The sequence below is a fragment of the Neophocaena asiaeorientalis genome, unplaced genomic scaffold (genome assembly GCF_003031525.2).
Source record: "Neophocaena asiaeorientalis asiaeorientalis breed wild unplaced genomic scaffold, Neophocaena_asiaeorientalis_V1.1 scaffold14, whole genome shotgun sequence".
Taxonomy (NCBI): domain Eukaryota; kingdom Metazoa; phylum Chordata; class Mammalia; order Artiodactyla; family Phocoenidae; genus Neophocaena; species Neophocaena asiaeorientalis.
In genome coordinates, this window is record NW_020175192.1 from 8,890,205 (window position 1) to 8,914,536 (window position 24,332).

A 24,332-nucleotide genomic window follows, 5' to 3' on the forward strand; every position below is an offset into this window, starting at 1 on the left:
TGGAGGCCCATGGAAGAGAGAGTTTCTTAGTAAAGGAAAAATGATGGGATTAAGGTTTCTGGTCTCAACGCTCTTCCACAGAATTAACTCTCTCTCCGTAATACGATTCTCTAGTGCTAACAAGCCCTTAAAATGAGGGGGCTTTGGGGGTGTATAAGAGGATGTTGAGGTGCGGCCTTGAAAATGAAGAGAGTCCCTGACTCCTTAGAAGTTTTTCTGGGGGTTTAGTATTACTTTTCTCTCTTGCCATGGAAGATTTAGAAACATAATTCTACTTCAGACTTCTCAAGTGGCTTTGGCTTTGGATGTAGAATCCATCATCTTCTTTACTGTTTCCGTTTCTTCCTCACAAAACAACCAGACTTGTCTTCCCGATTTGCAAGAAGCTGGGCATATGAAGCATCATTGGTTGACGTTGGGGGGAAGGTGAGTTATCTAAGTTGCACTGACATGATGTGAGAAATCAACTTCTTTTTGATACAGCCCTTTAGTCCACGAAAATGCCGCACTGAACCGACCTTTTGTTCGTTTGGTTGGTTTTTGGCCATACCACACAGCATGTGGGAACTTAAGTTCCCCAATCAGGGATTGAACCCATGCCCCCCCCACAGTGGATGCAGTGGAAGCCCGGAGCCCTAACCACTGGAGAAGCAGGCTTAAGACCAAAGCCCTTCCTTCAACCTATATCTTCCAATCTAAGCCATTATTTGGGGGCACTGCCCTAAGGCCACAATGGCCAGGAGGGATGAGGGTGGGAGATTGGGAAGGGATGCATTGGGTTTCCTAAATTAGAGTCCTTGAGTGCCTCAGAAGACCTTAGTGAATGCTTAAAACGTCAGGCTTAACACACGAATTGTTAAAGAAATTTCTGGTGATTGTACTCACGGCCCATGTCCACTGCCCTAATTGACCAGCTGTGTCTCCATGAGAATTTCCACTATTCTTACCTTTAGAGTGTCTTCCCACCTGGGTTCCTTAGCCTAAGGCAGGGAAGAGGTATTCCTCACTTCCTGTCAATTTTCCCTTCAAAGGCTCGCCCTCTTTCACAGGTGTGCCCTAGAGGTACCTAGCAGGAATTCCTTAATACCATCTGACTCACCTATCAACACCTTTCCCCTGAGCCAATAAATAGAACTACTGAATGAGTAACAACTCTACTATTGTTGTTGTTTTAATCCTCTATAGTGTGCTGAGAATATGGCTCAAATTGTATGGTAATTTATATACTCACACGCACATACATTCCAAAAAAAATTTATTGAACCAGACACTGGAACCACCACAAAAATGATTCATGCCCTTGAAAAAATCTCTTATGAGGAGGGCTCATGAAGGGATCAAATTCAGGAAATCATATAATTATTTTGATAATCCCACTACATACTACATTGTACATGAAACATGTTCAAAGAGACGGAGAGAGGGGAAAGCTGACAATGGTCGGCCACAGAAGAGGTGAATTTTTAGCGAATCTTACAAAATGTCAGGCATAGAAAGAAAAAGAGCATTCCAAACATAAGCACTACCATGGACAAAATCGCAATCAAGAAAGAATATATTCAAGGAACAACAGTAGAAGCTTCGTGGCTGATTAAGTGTATGGAGAGGGAGAGGGTGCATTTGGCATTAGGGTGACAAGCAAAGGCCAGACTGAAACGATTTGAGGGAATTCCCTGGTGGTCCAGTGGTTAGGACTCCACACTTTCATTGACAAGCAGGCGCGTTCAATCCCTGGTCAGGGAACTGTAATAAGATCCCCGCAAGCCACGAGGTGCAGGAAAAAAAAAAAAAGAAATGATTTGAATGGCACACTCTAGAGTTTAACTTTGTCCTGTAAACACCAGGAACCAATAGACGTTGTTAAGCAAGAGAAAGAAATGATGAGACTTATGTTTTAGAAAGATAACTCTGGGGCCAGCAGAGAGGATGGATTTGAGAGTAAGATCAGAGCATTATTTCTTTCAGCATAACTGCATGAGAATTTGGTGGTGGAGCGGGGAAGGCATGGTAAATGAACACTTCTGGGGACCACTTTTAACTACTGAATCAGAATCTCCAGGCTTGAGATCCGAGAGTCTGCATATGTAACATCTCTCACATAAGGGTGATTCTTGCAGGCTCTAAAGTCTAAGACATAGACTAGAGACAGAGAGACCAATTAGGAAGCTTTTGTAATCGTCCAATTAGGAGATGAAATTAGTTGGATCTGTCCATGATGCCCTTCCAGAGTAGCTCATAAAGAAAAACAATTGTTTTCAGACAATTATGTAAGTGCTAAACTATTTTTGCAGATTGCTAAGTGATCTTGGCCAAGTCATTTGATACCTTAACCATCATGCTTTTAAATGACAAAGTTCTGATTCTCATAGTCTTATGTGAGTGTTACAAACTCTCAAGAGTCAGGGAAAGTACTTAGCTTCAATTAAGACATTAAGTCTAATAGGAAGATTAGATTGAGTCATTCTTATTTGTTCTCTTGTTTGCTTACTGTTTACCTCCTCATGCAATGTAAATCCCAGGAGAGCAGGCTTGAGGACATTGATGGGTCTCCAGTGAAACAGTTCTTGGCATAAAGTAGGCTCTCAGTGAATATGTTCTGAAAAAACTACAGACAGAAAGACAAAGTAAGGAAAAAGGAGGCAGAGGAAGAGACAAATGAAGGGACAGAGGGAGGGAGGGAGAAGGAAAGGAAGATAGAAAAAGAAGGAGAGAGACAGAAAGAAAGAAAAGAAAGGAAGGAAGGAAGGGAGGGAGAAAGAAAGAAAGAAAGGAAGGAAGGAAGGAAGAGAAAGGAGGGAGGAAGGGAGATAAAGAAAGAAAGGCAGGAAGAAAGGGAAAGAGAGACAGAAACAATGCAATGTCAGGTAAAAGAAATCATCACATTGGACAGGAAGTTAAGAGATTCAGCCTTTCTTCCAACTATTTCTTCAACATCTGTGTGGTGCTAGATGCTGAAGATGCTGCCCTTATGGTATTGCCAGTGTGGATGTCTGGGTTTGATTCTGCTGCTCAGGAGCTTAGAGCCCTGATAAGTCTACCTTAAGCTTAAGCTTCAGGCCTTAGTTCCTTGTTTATAAAACTGGGGGTGGGGGGTGGGGTGACGGCTCTCCAAAAATAAGAAGACAGCTAAAGCACTTTCCAGATCTCACCTTCCTAATTCATCTACTTCAAATCCTGGCTTCAGTTCCCTCTTTTTTCTTTGTTCGTTTTGTTCTGAACACCTTTATTTTTAATAGCCCCAAACTGGAAATAACTCAAATATCCAACAACTGGTGAACAAAGTTTTGTTATACAATGGAATTCTATTCGGCAATTTATTTATTTTATTATTAATTAATTAATTAATTTTATTGAAGTATAGTTGATTTACAATGTTGTTACTTTCAGGTGTACAGCAAAGTGATTCAGATATTCTTTTTCAGATTCTTTTCCATTATAGGTTATGACAAGATGTTGAATATAGTTCCCTGTGCTGTACAGTAGGTCCTTATTGTTCATCTATTTTATCTATAGTAGTGTGTATCTGTTAATTCCAAACTTTTAATTTATCCCTCCCTCTCCCCTTTGGTAACCAACCATAACTTTGTTTTCTGTCTGTGAGTCTATTTCTGTTTTGTAAATAAGTTCATTTGTATCATTTTTTATAGATTCCACATATAAGGTTTATCATACGATATTTGTCTTTCTCTGACTTACTTTACTTAGCATGATAATCTCTTGGTCCAACCTTGTTGCTGCAAACTTCGCTTGGAAGCGAGCAAAGGAACGTGCGAGCCGCCACCTAGGACCAAGTTCTTGCCATCTGGGCAGAAATGTAACCACTCCCCGGAGCTGGCTTCTCAAAGAGCTATAGAAATGCTAAACAGTAACAGATCTGGAGGCAGAAAACAATGTGGCACTAATTGTTCCGTTTCCTCCGCTTTCCTAGCGGGGGAGGCTGGCCCCGGCTGCTCTGGCCATCCCACCGCGCCGCGCGCTTCTCTCTCAAGTATCCCAAGGACTGGGAAGCTGAAGTGGGGAGGCGCCCGAGGAGCAAAGATGCTCCCCACCCTCCGATCCGGGCAGACCTGCAAATAATGCCCGGGGACCAGAGGAAGGCTCCCATTGGCCAGAGGGCGGGTGACGGCAAGGGGGCGGAGTTTCCCGGGGCAGGGGGCTGGGGAGTATAAGGGAGGGGGGCGTGCGCGCACCGTGTCAGTTTCGAAGTCCCTGGCTTCTACCTTCTGCGCCCAGGCAACTGGATCGCGCCTCGGGCTAAGGCTTTTCCCTCCTCTGTCAACCCGGCGCCTCCACCCGGCCCTGCGGCGCCCCGCAGCTCCCCGCCCCCCACCAGCCCCGGGGCCCTTCCTGCTTTTTCTCCGCGGTGCTTTGATCCGGGGGCCCTTCTGTTTGTTTTCTCTTCTTTCCTCTTTGTTGCTCTAAAACCCACCTAGCCGAAGCCCCCCGCTGCGGAGGGAGTTCGACTTGCAGAGGAAGGCGGCTACCGCGCACCTCATCCGTCCCTCCTGCGACCCCGCCAGCCGGTGCGCCCACCCCCCCTGCCAGACCCGCCGCCTGCGTTCGTTCGCCTGAGGAAGCCAGCCGAGAGTTCATTGATGCACCCATTCCAGTGGTGTAACGGTGAGTCCCGGGCCGGGAAGGCGAGGGGTGCGGAGCCGGCCAGAGACGCGGAGAGCGGGGCGCCAGGCTTCAGATCCAAGGGCTCGTTCTCCCTCTTGAGCCAAGTTTTTCCTGAAACGGGACCGGCGGGGAGGCGTCCTGGCGCCCGACTCTGCTCTGCACACCGCGGAATTTGGGGGGAAAAAATATTCAGGTTTAACTCCAGGGCTGGGAAGGATCTCTTGAGCGGGCGGCGGGCGGGGGGCGTGGGAGCCGAGGGGTTCCCGGCCTTTGTGTGGCGGCTTCGCACTCCTACCCCCTTCCCTTGGCTTTGTGCGCTCAAACTCTGTTCTTTGTTGTGGTTGTCGGAGAATTAAATCCGCGCTCGGGCTCGGATCTCCTAGAGGGAGCTCAAGTTCCTGGCCTGAAACTTTTCAGGCTATTTTAAATATGTATACAATGCGGCGTGCGGGGTGGCGCGCCGGGGCGGCTTCCTCTGCGCCTTTGTTGGCTTCGCACGGGCGGCGGAGGGGGCTTTGTGACGGTGGAAGACGCCGGACTAATGAGCGTGGCTTTATTGGATTGATAAAGCCTTGCAGAGTTTTCGGCGCCCGGCTACCCTTGAGAGCAGGGCTTGCCTGGAGAGCTGTGCTCACGGGCCCCAAGGCCAGACTAGCTCCCGTGCCTCGGCGGTGGCCGCGCCTCCAGACCCGACCACCCCTCCCACCCCGGCCTGGGTGATGCTAAATTCATCCCACCTGAGGCTTTTAGCGGTTCAGGTGATGCATAGAGATTGGGCTTGGGTCTGGTTCCTCGCTCAGGCTACCTACCTGAAGAGAGGGCCCTTCTGGGCGGGTCAGTTCAAAACTTCGGCTCCTAATACCCTCCAGTGGCCCTAGGATCTTGACTGCGTTGTTCTAAAGCTTGGAGACTTTCTGGTGAAAGGGGGGAGCGCGGCGGAGGCACTTCTGGTGAAAGGGGGAAGGGGACCGGGGGGACCCAAGCAGCTGGCTTTATCTCTCAGTAGGGTAGGCTGGCTAGTTAGGGGGGTGGGAATCCATTATTGAGAGCAGACTCTTGCCAGATCTTGCATTAATTATTTCAAGAGGCTTTTGTTTTAAGGCAGGGTTTGGGCAGCATGTGTATAAGGGGGCCCCCATCCCCCTCTTCCTCTTGCTGGTAGGATCTAATTTCCTGAAAATGAACCCAGCTGTGTGTGTGATAGGCAGCATTGCCTGAGTGGGGACGAGGGGGTGGGATGAGGAAGGACGGTGCATCCCAGCATCTGGGAAAGATTCCTGTTGGCTGGGAAGGAGAAGCGTTTCCCAGATCCACTGGTCTTTCTTGGCCAGCCCTTCTCGTGACGTCACTCCAGCTCCCGGCCCGCTGCTCAGATACGAAACATTCTGATGTCAAGGCTTTCATAGGTCGGGGGAAACAATGGAACAGACTTCAGGAGAAGAACCAAGGTGGCCGTCACTAACACTAGCCTTTCTTCTGGGCAGCCCCCTTTCCTGTGAGGGTTTAGACCAGCAGAGGACTTGCTGCTTTATCTTTTCACTTCTTTTTTTTTTTAATTTATTTGATTTTTATTGAAGTATAGTTGATTTACAGTGTTGTGTTTCTTTTCACTTTTTTTTTCAATTTTTTTTGTTTACTGAAGTGTAGCTGATTTACAATCTTGTGTCCATCTCTGCTGTACAGCAAAGTGACTCAGTTATTACACATATAGATATTCTTTTTTTATATTCTTTGCCATTACGGTTTATCACAGGATACTGAATATAGTTCCCTGTTCTTGTCATTTCTTTGTTATTTTTAAAATTTAAAAAAAATTTTAAATTTTATTTTTGGCTGCATTGGTCCTTCGTTGCTGCGTGCAGGCTTTCTCTAGTTGTGGTGCCCGGGCTTCTCATTGCGATGGCTTCTCTTGTTGCAGAGCACGGGCTCTAAGCTCACGGGCTCTACAGTGCAGGCTCAGTAGTTGTGGCTCACAGGCTCTAGAGCGCAGGCTCAGTAGTTGTGGCGCACGGGCTTAGTTGCTCTGCGACATGTGGGATCTTCTGGGAGCAGGGCTCAAACCCGTGTCCCCTGCACTGGCAGGTGGATTCTTAACCACTACACCACCAGGGAAGTCCCTCTTGTCACTTCTTAAAGTGACAGAGAGATGACTTTTCTGACTCCAGTGAAGAAGCAATCCTTCTCCGCACACCTTTGTGAAAAATATCTAAAGCCCCCTTTTTCCTGGGGTTGGTATTCTGTCCTTATAAGTTTAGAGGAAAAACTACTCCACTGTCAGGTTTTAGCCCAAGGTATACTTTTCTCACTTCTTTTTAATCAGAATGCAAGCAAATGGACCATCTCTTCTCAGCTATGAAGCTCTTCTCCCCCATACTTCTTTATCACAGAAAGTCCCAAACTCACTGACTGAATCCTGGAGCCCCAGGGGAAGCTTCTCTCAGCAAGATAACATGGTCAAGATAAACTGATAAAGTGCTGAGGCCAGAGTGCCTCCAGAGTGAATACATGTAAACCCTCTGCATTCGCTATGGCCATTGCTGTGCAAGTTCCCAGAGCAGGGAATCCAGGGAAGTTCTTTGGGACCCTAAAGATGCCGGGATCCAGCTCGTGGAGAGCAAAGGCAGGTTGAGGGTTAGACCCTCTTACGGCATCAACAGTTGATGAGACAGGGTTAGGGAGATGTGCCTGGTGGGGAAGAAGGCCTCTTGGCATTGAGGACGGAGTTCCATGGAAGAGAAGCCGAAAGGCCCCTTTCCACAGTAGACAGAAAACTGTCCCTCCCTGGCCAGTCCACCATGATGTCTTCATGGAAAATTGATCTCTTTTGGCCCACAGAGATCAAATATTTAAGTGGAGGGTGAAGGAGTGGTGAAAACTTTCTAACCCAAGCTGGAGGCTCAGAAGCAAAGGCTGGACAAAGTTTAGTAGCTCATTAATTTTTTTTCCATCTTTAACCAAAAAGTCTTTTCAGGATAAGAACTACTTTTACTTTTTGTTTCCCCACAGTGTCTAGGTCGGTGTATCAATCAAGCCAGCAGCAGTACTTGTTGGTTGACTGGTCATCTGTTAGCTGAGGGCAGTTTCTGGGCAATTTTCCCAAACTTCAGTCTCCTTACTTTGAAGTGGGAGCTTTTGCCAAGATGACCAGATCGTCTTGAGAAAAATCACGAGTTATTTATCTGTTAACCAGTTATTGAAAACACGCCAAGCACGAGGGTAGGCACTGGAGAATGTACAGAAGTCCACTTTGCTGTCCTCAGACCCAGGAGCACTCAGGCTTGTTAGAATCCCTCATCTCTGATCTCAGGATTGTACATAATCACACCTCTACCACGGGCCTCACTTTGTATGATGAAAACCTTTGTGTCTGTCTTCTTCCCTAGACGATAAAATCATCTTGTCTTTCTTCTTTGCTTTTTTATCTTCAGTGTCTGTTGTGGTACTTGTCATGTAATCACTGCTTAATGCCTGTTCGAGTTAAATGAAGTTGATTCTAGGAACAGTGGGGCAACATAAGATGGTTACGGAGTGTGCCAGAGCTGGAACACGTGGTACAGGCTGTGGGCGCTATAGATTTCGGGGTGGGGAGTCCCTGGAATATCACAAAGACCAGGTTTGGGGGACTTTGGGGAAGGAGAGGGAGTTTCAGGCAGAGAAAGCTTCATGAACAAAGGTGTGGAGGCAGGTGAAGATAGAGATGGGCAAGAATTAGAGAGGAGGCTGGCCCACCTGGGGTGATGCTGGAGGATACTGAGTCGGGGAGGTAAAGAGGGGACCCAACGCACACGTGTTTAGGAGGACTTGAAGACAGTCATGAGTTTGGGAAATACATGCTAGAAACCAAGTGGAAGGAAATGTCACACATGTGGGCTAAATTAGAGGAGGGACTAGACATCAATTAATAGGCACTTGGAGTAGAATTGGGCTCCAAAGTCTGTCTGGAATAGAGACTTGGCAGTACAGTTGGCACACAATCTGAAAGAGGTTTGGAGGGGGAGGTTCATTATATCGATCACTAGATTGATCTCGGGGATGAAGAGGGCTGAGATGTATGAGGTCAAAGATGACTCCAGTCTTTCAAGCCAGTCTTTCTGCTGAGTTGGGGTTGCTTCGCTAATTACGGTGTAGGATTCCAAAGTGTATTAATGGTGATCTGTCTCCTAACCACGACGTCAGGAAAGTACTTAAAACCCACATTGAGGGCTTGAGTCTAGAGAGGTTCACCCACCTCCGCACACCTCGCAGGATCTCAGTTCCTTGACCAGGTACTGAACCCGCGCCCTCGGCAGTGAAAGCATGGAGTCCTAACCACTGAACCACCAGGGAATTCCCCAGAGGGCTTTGAAGCCAGACTTTCTTAGCTGTTTGACTGTACACACATTGTTTAATGATGATTGAGTCTTTTTTCCCCATGGTGGGGTGGGGAGTAACATTTCACAGTGGCCTTATTACAAAGGTCAAGTTATAGCTTGAGAATGTGCTTGGGTGATAGCAGGTGTATGGTAAAGTCTAACCTTCTTGTCCCAGCACTTCCTGAAATCCAAGAGTTTGAGGCTTACCTTTCGGATCATTGATAGTTTTTGCCTGCAAACAGGAAAAAACACTCAACTGGCTTGTGGTTAAATCCTTTTTTTTTTTTTCTTTGTAAACATGATAGAAAATTTACTAATTCTCAGAACCAGTAGTCCCAAGATAGTGGCTCTAGGATTGCTTAATCCAGCAACTCAACTGACAACATCCTTCTTCTTTCCTTGTCCTCTCTGCCACCAGCTTGATATTGAACTTCTCTCTTTCCAGCTATAACTTGGCTGCCACCCTTCCAGGTGTTTTGGGGGGATGTGACCCCCCCTCCCCCCGTGCCTTTCTGGAATGCTGGCCCAGCCTCAGAGTGAGCAATTTCTATTCTGACCCTGGTGCAGTTTGGCTTCTGGAGCAGGTAGCTTAATAATGACAAATGACCTTTGCAACTGCACTTTGCAATTTACAAAGCGTATTTCTTACGCCATCGTTTTCGGTACTCTCTGCACATTGCTTGTTTTCCTGTGAAAAAGTGGAGCTTAGCGAGGTAATTTCCTAAAGGTCACATAGCTAGGGAGAGGTGGGATTGGAGCCCAAGTGTACCTTTCCTCACCTAAGGCTCTTCATTTTCCTACTGCACTGTATAGGCTTCTCCCTGATGGAAGTGAGTTTTCCATTTTCCGCCCATTGCCTGAATCCTTGATCCCCTAGATGGGGATGCTGGTTTAAGTACTGTGTGTATGATCCCATTTCGTAGCTTGGTTAAATAATTTACCCAAGATCATGTAGCTAGTAAGTGTTGGAACTAGGGTACAGATATAAGCCCCTGGAATGTAAATTGGTGCAGCCACGACGGAAAACAGTATGGAGGTTCCTTAAAAAACTAAAAATAGCTATATGATCCAGCAATCCCACTCCTGGACATACATCTGGAGAAAACTCTAATTCGAAAAGATACATGCACCCTAATGTTCACAGCAGCAGTGCTTACAATAGCCAAGGCATGGAAGCAACCCAAGTGTCCATCCACAGATGAATGGATATCAAGATGTGGTATATATACATAATGGATATCACTCAGCCATAAAAAAGAATGAAATAACACTATTGGCAGCAACATGGATGGACCTAGAGACGATCATACTAAGCGAAGTAAGTCAGAGAAAGACAAATATCCTATGATATCACCTGTATGTGGAATCTAAAATATGATACAAGTGAACTTATTTACAAAACAGAAACAGACTCACAGACATAGAAAACAAACTTATGGTTACCAAAGGGGAGAGGGAATCAGGGAAGGGTAAATTAGGAGTTTGGGATTAACAGATACAAACTACTGTATATAAAATAGATAAACAACAAGCACCTACTGTATAGCACAGGGAACTATATTCAATATTCTGTAATAAACCGTCACGGAAAAGAATATGAAAAAGTATATATACATGTATAACTGAATCACTTTGCTGTACACCAGCAACTAACACAACATTGTAAATCAACTAGACTCCGATTAAAAAAAAAAAGCCCCCGAGTCAGAGGTTTGCCATTTCTCCCTGCATCCTTGCTCACACAGAGTGGCCCCAGTGGTAAATTTCCCACTGTCGTAATACTTTCCCTCCCGTTCTTTGCAGGGTGTTTCTGCGGCCTGGGACTGGTGAGCACCAACAAGTCCTGCTCGATGCCACCCATCAGTTTCCAGGACCTTCCCCTCAACATCTACATGGTCATCTTCGGCACGGGCATCTTCGTCTTCATGCTCAGCCTCATCTTCTGCTGCTATTTCATCAGGTGGGCGGCTTGCTGGCTGATCTGGGCTTGGGGGAGTCTAGGAGGCGGCGGCCGTGGGTCGGGTGAGCTGAGTGAGGCTCCAGTCACAGAGTCACCAGCCTCCAGCCGGGTCAGCTGCTTTGAGGACAGGACTTGGTCCTGCCCTTGGCTGGGCCCCTGAGGCCTGGTGTTTCTATTTACGTCAGCCTGTCAAGTTGTTGGAGAGCCTATAAGGTCAGCATGGGTTGGGGCTGCGTTCCCACCCTTTGGCCAGTTGTTCTCAGGTTGCCTAGAATGACCGTCCAGGTGATATCATCAGTGGTCCCTAGCTGTCTCTCTCCGCCCATTCACATTCTCTGGATGGCCAGGGATGGGAGGCATCATTACACCAATGTCATGATCCTCTGCCCTCCTGGGAAGTCCTGCTGTCATCCCTCCAGATGCTAATATTAGCAAGCTGGTGTCTGCAGAGCCGCTTATTTGTTCTGCCTTGTGAGCTCTTATGTTTGAGAGAGAAAAAACCGAAAACCATCCCTTCTTGAGCGTGGCCGTGCTAGCCAAGCTCCAGGAACTGTTTTCTTCACTTGCAGACACGGGAACTCGTGGCTGTTTTCTATCAAAAATGTGGGGCAGGGAAAAAAAAAAAAAAAAAAATGTGGGGCATGCCTGGTATTCAGAGTGGAAAATACAGTAGTGTTTCTGACTAGGGTGCCCTGTTGGTATTAACAATTCCTCATTGTATGGGACTGTCTTGTGCTTTGGGGAACACTGGACACCCCTGACCATTAGAATGTGCTAATGGTCCTGAGAGCCATTGTGATAACCAAGCCACACAACCCCCCATACACAAACACGTGATCACCCAACGCCTGGGTAGACGGATGTCAGCTGGGGTCTAGGCTGGTGTCTGATCAAATCACCTAAGAAGATTAAATTAAGATGAAGGAAAAAGGAGTTCCTGTTCCCCACTGAGATGTCCCAGTGGGTTTGAGTGCTTCACCTGGCAGGAGGCTGGGGGAAAATAGATCCTTGTCCAGATTCCTAGGGCTGGAGGAGCTCCCTCTTAAGAAGGGGAGGTGCCCGTGGGCCCTGCTCTCTTGTGCTCCCCGTCCATACCTTGGGCTCCCTCTTTCTCAGGACTTTAAAAAGTCCCCGGGACTGGAATTTTCCACTTACAAGTCTTTGCAGAAGAGGTAGAGTCTAAAATTTGCATCTAATTAGTAAGTGAGGGTAGATTTCCCATATCTCACCACCCCTCCCCTTTCCCCAAGCCTAAGTTTTCTTCTGCAAACTCTTCCGTCTTCCTGACCACCAACCACTGCGCTCTCCCCATATGAAGCAATTTATACAACTCCCCAGAGACGGAAGATGGAGACATAGCAAAGATTTTTGTGTGACGCTGGCAGGAGGCTGTAAAACCAACTCTGGCCCCTGCACACACACACACGCGCAGAGGCACACCCATGCCAGGCTGCAAACGTGGTCAAGAGAAGAAAATCTACAAAATTACTCTGAGCCAGTATGTGGGTGACCGGGCTTCATTTCCCGATGGTGCCACTGATAGGTGTGATCTTAGGGTTTTAGCTACTCTCTACTAGGTACCTTCTTTGTGCCAGGCATCATGGTCAGCATTTTGTAAAACATTTAGCTTACTTAGTCCTCAGAACTTGCCTCCAGTTCCGGTACCAGCCTGCTTCTGCTTCATAAATGAGGAAATGCATATGCTCAGACAGTAACAGACCTGCCGACGGTCCTATATCCAGGAAGATGGAGAGGTGAGCTAGTCTGATGACAGTTAGGGAGAGTCTTTCAGATTCTAGATGTTGGTCTTCTCCGATTCCTCTTCCTTGAACGGGAACAGCTGTGGCATCCGTGGCCGCTGCCTTGCAGCTAGAGAGCGTGGTCCTGCAGAAGGACGGGCCGGGAGCTCTGGGTATGGCTGATTTATTCTCTGTTTGGCTGGAGTTAAAGAACAGAGCTGCAACCACATGATAACAGAAGCTGTCCCCACTGCGGGGCTGCTCGGCGCCACCTGTTCCCCCTGCAGGAATCTGCCCCTTTGCCACCCTGCCCTCTGTCCTGCAGTCTGCCCGAAGCCAGTTTGTCCCTGGCTTGCTGGCATGTGGCAGCCTGGGAGTGTCTATATATAGAAAGACACACAAGCACAGAAGCCACTTCCTCTCCCTGCTTCTCGGTTTCCTCCTCAACCAAAATAGGCCCGTGACCCCCCTCCTGACCTGGTGAGCTCATCGGCCAAGGCCAGCCTCTGCTCCCCCTCTTTCTGTCTCCCTGACTCCCATCCCCCGACCGCAGGAGCTGATCTCTGCCCTACACAGGATGGAGGGGCCCGTGAAGTACAACTGGGCAGGAAAGGAACCATTATTTTCGGGACCTGGCTGCATTGTTTGTTGCAAAAGGGAAAAGCTGGGGAGAGCCCACTGGCAGCGGCTAGAAATGGTCTCATTGAATTCAGGGTATTTTTAGTTGCTTTGCTCACCCAACAGCTGAGAAGGCCACCTGTCCAGAGTCGTTGGCACTCCATCCCCTGCTGGGATGGCCCAGGATCTCTGCTTTTTGCTTTGTTTCCCTTGCAACCCTTTCGGCCTCATTTCATCACAATCTATACCTTCCTGACGTGGAAATCTACATGCAGAGTGAATATAGAATGTGGCTCTGAAGCGCTTGACTCTTCCGAGAGATAGTCTTAGGCTGTAAGAGTCAGGCTTTTGGAGGATCCTCAGGTGAGACCATTAAAGGGAGCTAGGCAGATGGAAGGGCCGAGGGTGGAGAAGGAGGGCACCCCAGGCACCCTACGACACAGCAAGCAGAAAGGCCCTGCACGTACTCTGTAAGTGTAGCCATGTTGCAGGCGAGGCAGGCGAGGCTTAAGAGATGGACAACCCCTCGTTCTGAGTCAGGAAGCAACTCCTCACCACTTCCTTATTTACTCTGTACATACCTCCTAGCAGAGCAGCGGCGTCTCCCTCAGAAGGTGGCTGTGAGCACCCCGGCGATGAGATCACTTTCTTTCTTCCCCAGATTAAGCCAATATCAGGCAGGTCGCACTTGATTATTTAAGCTTTGTGTACATCCTTCCCCGCCCCTCTCATTTGGAAGTGGGGACACAGTGTATATATGAAAGTAGTACAAAGGTAAGGGTGGGGGCTTCCCTGGTGGCACAGTGGTTGAGAGTCCGCCTGCCAATGCAGGGGACGCGGGTTCGTGCATCCCCCCGGTCCGGGAGGATCCCACGTGCTGCGGAGCGGCTGGGCCCATGAGCCATGGCCGCTGAGCCTGCGCGTCTGGAGCCTGTGCTCCGCAACGGGAGAGGCCACAACAGTGAGAGGCCCGTGCAAAAAAAAAAAAAAAAAAAAAAAAAAGGGAAGGGTGGAATGGTGCAAGCCCTGTTTAGGCCCTTAGCCCAACCCTCCAATGACCAGAAACTGTCCGATGCCACCTTCAGACCAAGGCAGGGGAACACCTGTCCCCTGACCTCCTGTTAGGAGCCATGGAGGTGGCGGCAGCCCGATCTTAACCTGTCCCCTGGCTGTGCATCAGATACGGCTCTTCCAGACCTTCTGCACCCCCCTCCGCTCTGGTTCCAGCATCTCGGTGTTGCTCTTGGGGCGTCTTACCTCGCTCCCTTCGACTGAGGCTCGTGATTGGAGATTCCCTGCCTCTAACTCAGGCCAGCAATCTTTTTCTGCAAAAGGCCAGATATTATAGGTTTTGCGGGTCATATGATCTCTGTCTGAACCACCCAGCCCTACCTTGCAGAAGCAGCCATAGATGGTACATAAGCTATTGGGTTGGCCAAAAAAGATCGTTCAGGTTTTTCCTTAAGATGTTGTGGAAACCCCCAAATGAACTTTTGGGCCAATCCAATATAACGTGGCTCTGCCCCAGTAAAATTTTATAGGCATTGAACTTGAGTTTCATATAATTTTAACATGGCATGAAATATTCTTTTGATTCCTGCTTTCAGCCATTTAAGAATAAGTACCATTCTTAGCTTCTAGGCCCTATGAAACAAGCAGTCAGCTGGATTTGGCTCTCAGGACGCCGTGGTTTGCTACCCCTATCCTACCTAACCTGTTGGTTTTCTCAGGTTTCCTTCCAATAACACAGCTCTTTGGTAGAAATGATCCGTGGGAGAGAAAGCCCCATCTAGTTCCCAAGTACAGGAGGACATAGAGCTCCCTGTGTAATTCAGAAGGTTTCCCTCACTGAAAATAAAACAGGAAAAAAAAAATAATAATTGTGATCAATGTGTGATCATGGTCCTAGTCATCTGCATAGTGAGCCATTCAGAGTCAGAGGCTTGTTGATGAAAGGGCGTTTCCCAAAACCATCACATATTCTCAGGACCATGGTATGTGCCACCTAATTGGTGAAGCAGGCCACAGTGTGTGCTGAAGAGCTCGGCCTCTGTCATCAGATCGACTTTGATTCAAATCCAGACTCTGCTGCCAGCCAGCTCTGGCATTTGGGCAAGTTACTTAACTTCTTTGGACGCCGTGTTCCTCATCTGCAAAAAGGGACGTCTCTCCCTCTGGAAGTTGTTTGGAATTGGTGCAGACATGAGGCGTTGCAAATCCTCCATCACAATTGTGCTCCTGCCATTAGTAACGGCGTGTTCTGGCCATTGTGTTTTGGCCATTGAGAGTCCAGTTGTATGCGGGCCACCAGCTTGAAACAAAAAGAGGAAAACAAAGAAGGAATTGCCTGTGTTGGCCTGGCGCTGTGAAGTGGGGCAGGCGTGTGCTCTGGTTCCAGAATACTTGTGTTCTCTGAGTGGAAAATTCCCCAGGCTCAACAGACTTTATCCTGCTCCCCTGGCTTGGTGGAAATGTCCCTCTTAAGAATATCTAACTTCTGGGAATTCCCTCGTGGTCCAGTGATTAGGACGCCGTGCTTTCACTGCCGAGGGCGTGGGTTCAGTCCCTGATCAGGGAACTGAGATCCTGCAAGCTGCGTGGCACGGCCAAAAAAAAAAAATCTTACTTCCATACAGTTAGCAAGCAGATGGTTGACCTGTATATTTGGGGAGCCTGAAGGAAGTGACCTACCAGAGACAGCAGGGAGGGCGAATGGACTATGGGTTGGCCAAAAAGTTCGTTCGGGTTTCTCATCGCATCATATGGAAAAACCCGAACGAACTTTTTGGCCAACTCAGGATTAGGGTGCTCTGCAGAGATGCCCCCAGTCTGGGGGAGCTGGCAGTGAGTTTTGAGGCAGTTGAACCTGAGTAAGAGTCTTGAGTCCTTAACCCACTCTGGTGACCTGCGGAGGGTCCCGTGCATACTCCATGTGTCTATGGGAAGCACACCTCCCCACCCCCAGAAGGACGCCCCAAGCAGCCAGCCGGCCTCTCCTGCTCTGAATGGCTGTTTGTACAAAGACATAATGATCTCTTCTCTCCCCTCTTTCTTGCTTCCCCAGCAAACTCCGGAACCAGGCACAGAGCGAACGATACGGATATAAAGAGGTAAATAAAGTCTACGTGTTGCCCCGAGACCTTATCCACTATTAGCCCTGCTTGGGAAGGGGGTGTGGGGAGAGAGCAGGTTTAAGCTGGCCTGGCCTCCCCCTTGGCCTCACCTCTGGCCCCCTCTGAGGCTAACTCCTTTCCCCGTCCTCAAGTCTGGCTGGGCCCAGGCAGGGCCCAAAGCCCTCCTCCTTCACGGGAGGGTCACGGGGGCACTCCTGTGTGGGGCCAAAGACTCACTCCCTTCCTTGGCAGCTATACCACCTGGCCCCTGTGTTTGGTTGCTTCTGATACCAGGCCTCCACTTTTTTCCCCAGGTGGTGCTTAAAGGTGATGCCAAGAAGTTACAGTTATATGGGGTGAGTGCATTGGGACAGGTCGCGGGAGTGCCCGGCGGGTAAGGCAAACCTTCTCCAGCAATCTCAGCCTGACCTTTTCAGGAACCTTTTTAGTCCCTGCCTTCCTATTTCCTTGGGCCAAATAAAACTCATCCCAGGAGGTGATCAATATGCAGAATCCGTTATGTCTGGAACTGAACCAGCGCAGGCAGAAAACAAAAGGATCACGAAAGGGTTTGGATACATGGTGTGACCCACGGCCCCAGGAAGCCCACTAGGCATAATCTTAATGGGGAAGACGGTAAGACCACTCCATGCCAGATTTCAGTGACTTTCCCCTGCTCAGACCCCAGGTCTTGGTCTGAAAGAGGTTAACTTTGTGTATGCTCTGGTGACTGTGGATCTGATGCGTGTGTCCAGCCCTGAGGTTCTTCCCTGTTTCCCTCCATTCCCCTCCCCTCCCGCATCACACCCACTACCTGGGGCCCCTCAACTCTGACTCATTAGGACTACACCATTTCCTCTTCCTTTCCCACCTATGCCTTTGGGGTCACCTAACTCATTTCCCAAGACTTCCTTCCATAACCATGGACACTCCTGCAGAGAGCGTGTGTGTGGTCGTCTGAGTGGGGAGGATCACAGGTCTCACTACACACAAGACTCTACCTGGACATGGCCTCATTTCATCCCTCTTTTTGGGGTCCACTGTCATGATGTCCACAAGTTCCAATGTTTCTTTAGCTCTCCTCCAGAAGAGTAATTCAGGTGGGATTGAAGGGGTTATAATGGGATGTAAGGCTGGACTTAAAGAATGTAAACCAGGGCTTCCCTGGTGGCGCAGTGGTAGAGAGTCCGCCTGCCCATGCAGGGGACACGGGTTCGTGCCCCGGTCCGGGAATATCCCACATGCCGCGGAGCAGCTGAGCCCATGAGCCACGGCCACTGAGCCTGCACGTCCGGAGCCTGTGCTCCGCAACGGGAGAGGCCACAACAGTGAGAGGCCCGCGTACCGCAAAAAAAGAATGTAAACCATACACCAGACCCCCCTCCTTTAGTTATTGATAAGTGCCCCCTCACCAAAGGTCCTAGGCTAGAAAGGGTTAAAAATCATAACTACTCAGCCATAAAAAAGAATGAAATAATGCTCTTTACAGCAACGTGGGTGGACCTAGAGATTATCCTCCTAAATGAGGTAAGTCAGAAAGAGAAAGAGAAACACCGTGTGATATCACTTACATGTGGAATCTTAAAATATGACACATGAACCTATCTACAAAACAGAAACAGATTCACAGACAAAGAACAGACCTGTGCTTGCCAAGGGGAGGGGCGGGTAGGGGAGGGACGGATTGGGAGCTTGGGATTAGCAGGTGCAAACTATGATATATAGAATGGATAAACAACAAGGTTTATTCAATATCCTATTATATTCAATATCCTATAATAATATAATAATTGGAAAAGAATATGAAAAAACATAATGTGTATAACTGAGTCACTTTGCTGTACAGCAGAAATTAACACAACATTGTAATTCAACTATACTTCAGTTTAAATATTAAAAAAAAAAAAAAGGTTCCTCTATAACAGCACTGCCCAGTGGAAATCTGAGGATAGAAAATGCTCTCTATCTGACCATCCGGCGTGGGGACCACTTAGCACTTCTCAGCTGTTGAGCACTTGAAATGTGGCTAGTGTAACTGAGGAACTAAACGTTGAATTTCAGCTTATTTGGGTCGACTTAAACCTAAAGCAGGCCCCTGTGGTTCACGGCTACCGCCCTGCCAGGGTGAGTTCTCTCTTGGGTGGATGTTCTCTCTTGGAGGATGAGGTGCTGGGGATTCAGGATGGAGGAGGGGGAGGTCAGGGACGGATTGGGAGCTTGGGATTAGCAGGTGCAAACTATGATATATAGAATGGATAAACAACAAGGTCCTATTGTATAGCACAGGGAACTATTATATTCAATATCCTATAATAATATAATAATTGGAAAAGAATATGAAAAAACATAATGTGTATAACTGAGTCACTTTGCTGTACAGCAGAAATTAACACAACATTGTAATTCAACTATACTTCAGTTTAAATATAAAAAAAAAAAAGGTTCCTCTATAACAGCACTGCCCAGTGGAAATCTGAGGATAGAAAATGCTCTCTATCTGACCATCCGGCGTGGGGACCACTTACCACTTCTCAGTTGTTGAGCACTTGAAATGTGGCTAGTGTAACTGAGGAACTAAACGTTGAATTTCAGCTTATTTGGGTCGACTTAAACCTAAAGCAGGCCCCTGTGGTTCACGGCTACCGCCCTGCCAGGGTGAGTTCTCTCTTGGGTGGATGTTCTCTCTTGGAGGATGAGGTGCTGGGTATTCAGGATGGAGGAGTGAGGCTCTCCCCCTTCTCTTATCACAAGGCCCCTTTCTTCCCACAGCAGACCTGTGCAGTCTGTCTGGAAGACTTCAAGGGGAAGGATGAGCTGGGTGTGCTCTCATGCCAACACGCCTTTCACCGCAAGTAAGTGTCCACAGTGGATATGTGTGTCCCGGGGTGGCTTTGAAAGAAATAAGCAGGGAGCATCTTCCAGAGCCTCCAATCCCGACCCCTCCCATCTACCCTTTGCCGGTGATGCCCTTCATCCTGTCTGGACACCAAGCAAGCCAGAGGGGTTAGACCAGGTTGAGGATAGAAAGGTTCTTGTCCTGAGAAGCAGCTGGGCTCCATGAAAAGACAGCTGGAGCAGATTGGTATCTTCTTAGGGAAAAACAGGTCGTCTCTTGCCTGCAGGTGTCTGGTGAAGTGGCTGGAAGTACGCTGTGTCTGCCCCATGTGTAACAAGTCCATTGCTGGTCCCTCAGAGGCCACCCAGAGCATCGGGATCCTATTGGATGAGCTGGTGTGAGTGCTGCCTCCATACCAAGGCCTGGAGAAGACCTCTAGCCTCACGGGTGCCTGGTCCTTCCGCGAAGCCGCAGTGAACAAGACTGTTGGGTGGTGATGGGCATGCTCACCTGGAGGGGTGGGGGTGCCAGGCTGGTCTTCCAGCCTCAGGGTGAGACTAGACTTGCCCACCTCTCTGCTTCCTGAAGCCTGCTTCCCTGCTACTCAGTTCTGATGGTCTTGCCCATCAGGACCACTGTATCCTGGTACTGGACTATCTGCCCGCCTTGTCCCTGCTCTGGGAAAAGAAATCCATTCCTATTTGGCCAAGAACTTAGAGCACACCCCCTTGAGGGTTCCGCTGAGGAGGACAAGCTGCCCTGACCTAGAAGAAGGAATGAGATGGGCTCTGCCCCACCTGTGACCTCCCCGCTCCTTCCAGAGGAAGGTTAGAAGGGAAGGAAGGAAAGATGGAGGAACCAAGTGCCTCCAGTGGAAGCGAGGGAGGCTCTGTAGGAAATGGGAAGAGCAGGGATGAACAGAAGAAAAGTCAATGTTTACATGGGACCTATGGAAACAAAGGCTGGCCGGCCGGCCTGCTGACTACAGAGGGGTAGAGGGCAGCCCCCTGCCCCTCCGAGATCTGAGGTGCTATCCGTTCCCTGTTCCTCGGTTGATCTCAGAGCTTCCTATTCCGTGTTGGGGTTTGAGTATCCGCCGCCCCGGAGGAAGGGCTTGGTCTACACCCAAAAGGATTCCCAGGGTTTTTTTCTAAAGGAGCAAAAAGGGGGCCTGGGGATGGGGGTGTCTGGATATTAAGGTCGCGGTGGACACCCTCTTCCCCTTTGTAAATAGTATTTTTATACTTCATCCTTACCATCTCAGGCTTTATACATGGAATCCCCCAAATGGAAGGGGTAGGGGTTTTCTGTTCCTCCCCCAAGTGGGTGAGGGTGGGAAAAAGGTATGTATTTAAAGCAAATTAAATTTAATAACAAGTTTCTCTAACCTTGTGCCTGTGGTTGTGGCTTGTGTCCATTGGCCCTTTTCTGCCAACAGAGGGAACAAGGTTCTCGAACTGCCTCTTCTCACTTTCCCATGCTCAGAGCAGACATACATGTGCACAAAGTTTCCTGATCCTTGACAAGAAGAATTCGTTAATTATGACCTGTTCAGCATAGGTTAGGACTCACATCAATGTGCTTGAAGACCTGACTGAGCCAGGCTCATTCACATGATTTCTAGAATATTTTGAAAGAAAGCTGATGCAGCTGAGGTAGCATTCCAGCTACCAAGACTTGTCATTCATAGAATTCTCCTTGTAATTCAAGCCACTGAGCTCTTAACACAGGAAAGGTCCACATTGCTACCATGGAGGCTTGATTTCTTTCTCTGATTACATTTTTTTTCTTACCCACTAGCTGACAATCACTGACTCATCCTACCCTGTGTACTACATCTAGAAGTATTGCTAACTTTTTATGCTCCCAGCTGCACTCAGATCTGGCACCCATGCCCTCCAACTGTGCTCTGTCAACGTCTTAAAGGGGTGCTGCGTTGATCGTGCGTTTGCAAAATGGACGGAGAGAGCCAGGAACAATTTTCGTAGCCATCACAAGCAGGGAGCAGCTGGGCTGTGGTCGGCCCGCGCTCAGTGGAACAGGGCAGGGCCAATGGTCCAGCATCTCTTTTTTTTTTTTTTCCTCATACTTCCAAGATTTTATTTTCTTTTTAAAAAAGTCATTTGAGACAATATCTCAGAAGTAGAAGGTATTATTGTTTGCCTTTAACAGAAAAAAAAAAAATCAATGTTGCAGTAAAACAGACCACAAACTCATGTGTTTCCCCAACTATGCTGCCTAGGAACGCACCTTCCACTTCCTGGTAGGTCTTGAGCAAAGTCGTGGTGGGTCACAGACATACAAAAGATGCCTGTGCTTCCAGAGAACCCAGACCTACAGGTTAGGTCTGATGCCCTCCCAACCCTGCAGTTGAGCCATGGAGCCTGTTGGCACAGTTGGTGCTCATGGCAGGGCAGACCCAAGATGCCACTTGGGCATCTGACTGTCCTGGTGAAGTTGTCGCTACCTGTCTTGGTGGCATCCTTTGCCCCACGGTGCGCCTGTTCTTGTCACCTCTTCACACGCTGAGAAGTAACAGCTGCTCCTCGGAGCCTCTACCCCCTGCTCGTTGCTGCCAACCCTGCAGGGTTGGATCTCTTCACTGAGAGCACCAGTTCCTCCTCTCCAGGTGGGCCTGCTTGCTTCAGTGCAGGGAATGCAATGCATTTCCCAGGCAAAACAAAGAGCCCTCTAGCTCCTGCCGCAGCCTCCTGGTGGATGCATCACGGGAATGAGGTGGGAAACAGGTGGTTTCCAGGTGGGCCTCAACCTTTCCAGCTCCTCTCTCACCGCTTCCCTTCATCTCAAGGAAAACTCATCAGTGTTGGCGTATTCTGAGTAAAATGTTAGCACCAGAATGTCTGTGTTGCAAATTTGAATAGCACTGTCTTGGCGTCAAAACGATGGTAAGAATGCCTTGTGTTACCTTTGAGGCTTCAACACAGCTTGGTAGAATGGTGTCACAGCACACAGAGACAGGGACACTGGGTATTTTTTTGGCTGATCAGGTGGAATTTGATCAATAGCTGATCACAAGTTAAATAGTCACAAGTCCCAATTTCATAGTCGTAAATGTGGTCTTGTTACTCAGTTCAGAGTTTCTAGAGCATCTGCTGCCTGGGCCAGGCACTGTGCCAGGTGCTGGAAGACAGGACAGCCCTTGCCTTGGGGAAGGGCATGGGCACACTAATTTGGGTGAGGAACTCATGGTAGAGAGACTCTTAGCTCAACTGGTGTGGAAGTGACAGCAGGGGTGCCTGCAAGGAAACATTACGAGAGCTGGAGCTTGAGAGGGTAACGTGCAGAAAAAGACACAAGGATTCACCGCCGTGGGTGCCAGAGAGTGCAAAGAATTCATGTGAAGTGGGAGTGCGGAAGGGTTGGGGGTTAGAGTTCTGTGTAGTGCAAGGAACCTGGGACTTGACAGGGTGAGAATCCTAAAGTGTCTTTAAAACCTGCACATCAGTTGGGAGCAAAGCCAGTGATCTCATCCATGCACACAATATTCATGATGGGCAACTACTGTGCTTAGTACTATTCCCATTACTGAAAAATTTGACTCTAGACATGTTTCAAAGGGTAAAAAATGGAAAGAAGCTGGGTGATAATCATACAGACCAGGATTCCGACTTCAACGAGCTTATCTATGGCAAGCAAACACCGTGAATCAATCAAAAGATAAGCACTTGCCCACCAAGTTCTTTCACAAAATACATTTTGCTTTCCTTTCTATGTATATCCCTCTGAGTCTGGGATCAGGAGAAGAGTGTTGGAAAGCAAATAAATGGCTTACGCATAATTACACAGACAGAAGCATCGGAACCAAGGCACAAACGCCGATCGTGCGGATCTAAGCATCATTGGCTTCCACGTCCCACGTAGCTCTGGCAGCCGATTACTTGCTACGAAGATACTCAAAGTAGCAGGTGCTTTTAGTTCCTGGGCTGAGGCAGTCGTGGAGGACAGGGAACCCAGGTAACTCAAAGGATCTGTGCTTGCCATTATCCAGGATTACAGATTTTTTTAAAATTCTGCAGTGGATTGCTTCTTTTAAAGAAATCTTACGTGGCTCTACCCTTGACAAAATGGTTAATTAAAGTGGGGTGAGAACTCAAGAGTAGAATTTGAAAATCACTGACTTGGAGAGAATGGGGCAACTGATGTTGAAGAATTGTGCCCTCCCATGCCCCCTTTCTCCCATCAATTCTTCCATCCCCACTGGGGCTTTTCCCCCTTCTCACTAGGGCCTTTGATGCCTCCCCAGTTGTGCCATGTTTTCCCTGTAAGTCTAACCCATCCTCTGACTTCCATTCTACCACCCTCTTCTGTCTCCCTGGGCGTCGGAATAACATCTGGAGTGCCCTTGTCCTTATCACTCACAGGTGAATCTTCTGTTAAAGCCATACACACAGATCCAGAGGGCTAGATGTGACCAAACTGGAGGCAAGAAGGACAAACTGATGACCAGTCATGCAAGCTTGTACAACAAAGCCATTCATGGGAAAAGACACTAGCTGTTTACCATGCCCCAGGCCAACGATGGCATTAGATTCCTACTGATCCGAGTTTAAAAAGCATCATGGGCATTTAGCTCCTTCCCTGATAAACTGGCAGACTCTGTGGACAGGGAGGACGTCACGGATGTCACCTTCGTGCTTTGTCATGGCCCTGGATCCTGTCTCCATGTGACAGTCTCAGCTGTAAACTAGGGCCTGTGCTTTGCAGACAAAGGGGAAGCTAACAGCACCAGGAAGCCTGAGAAAACGTGTTTGATGGCTTCTGACTGTTCATCACAATCTATCACCTCTCCACTGGTGCAACTCAGCACATTTTTCTTTCTCTTTTTTCTTTTCTTTTTTTTTTTTGGCCACACCTCTCGGCTTGCAGGATCTTAGTTCCCCGACCAGGGATCAAACCCCGGTTCTCAGCAGTGAAAGTGTGGAGTCCTAACCACTGGACCACCAGGGAAGTCCCAGCACATTTTTCTTATACATCCTCTCTCTTCTCTCATTCCTTTTTTCTCCCTCTTCCTCTCTTTACCCTCTTTTGCTTCATCCCAGCCTATTCCCTGATACGACGGAGAGCCCCAAAGCC

At 48.3% G+C, this 24,332-nt stretch overlaps 1 protein-coding gene across 2 annotated transcripts; it reads left to right on the plus strand.

The window, feature by feature from the left end:
- The first annotated feature begins 4,164 nt into the window (after positions 1–4,164).
- On the plus strand, positions 4,165–20,616 carry RNF122 (ring finger protein 122). Of its 2 annotated transcripts, none has more exons than XM_024765073.1 (6): positions 4,165–4,620; positions 10,776–10,932; positions 16,354–16,399; positions 16,717–16,758; positions 19,175–19,254; positions 19,525–20,616. In XM_024765073.1, exons 1-6 carry the CDS (start codon positions 4,596–4,598, stop codon positions 19,637–19,639), a joined length of 465 nt encoding a protein of 154 aa, XP_024620841.1. In that variant the 5' UTR covers positions 4,165–4,595; the 3' UTR covers positions 19,640–20,616. The 2 variants fall into 2 exon arrangements, with proteins under 2 accessions (XP_024620841.1, XP_024620840.1); XM_024765072.1 differs by having other exon boundaries at positions 4,166–4,620; positions 19,172–19,254.
- The last annotated feature ends 3,716 nt before the right edge of the window (positions 20,617–24,332 follow it).

Coding starts and splice junctions, on each gene's coding strand:
- RNF122 (XM_024765072.1), top strand. CDS start 4,596: ATGCACCCATTCCAGTGGTGTAACG. Junction 10,933..16,353: donor TTCTGCTGCTATTTCATCAG/GTGGGCGGCTTG, acceptor TTGCTTCCCCAG/CAAACTCCGGAACCAGGCAC. Junction 16,400..16,716: donor AACGATACGGATATAAAGAG/GTAAATAAAGTC, acceptor TTTTTTCCCCAG/GTGGTGCTTAAAGGTGATGC.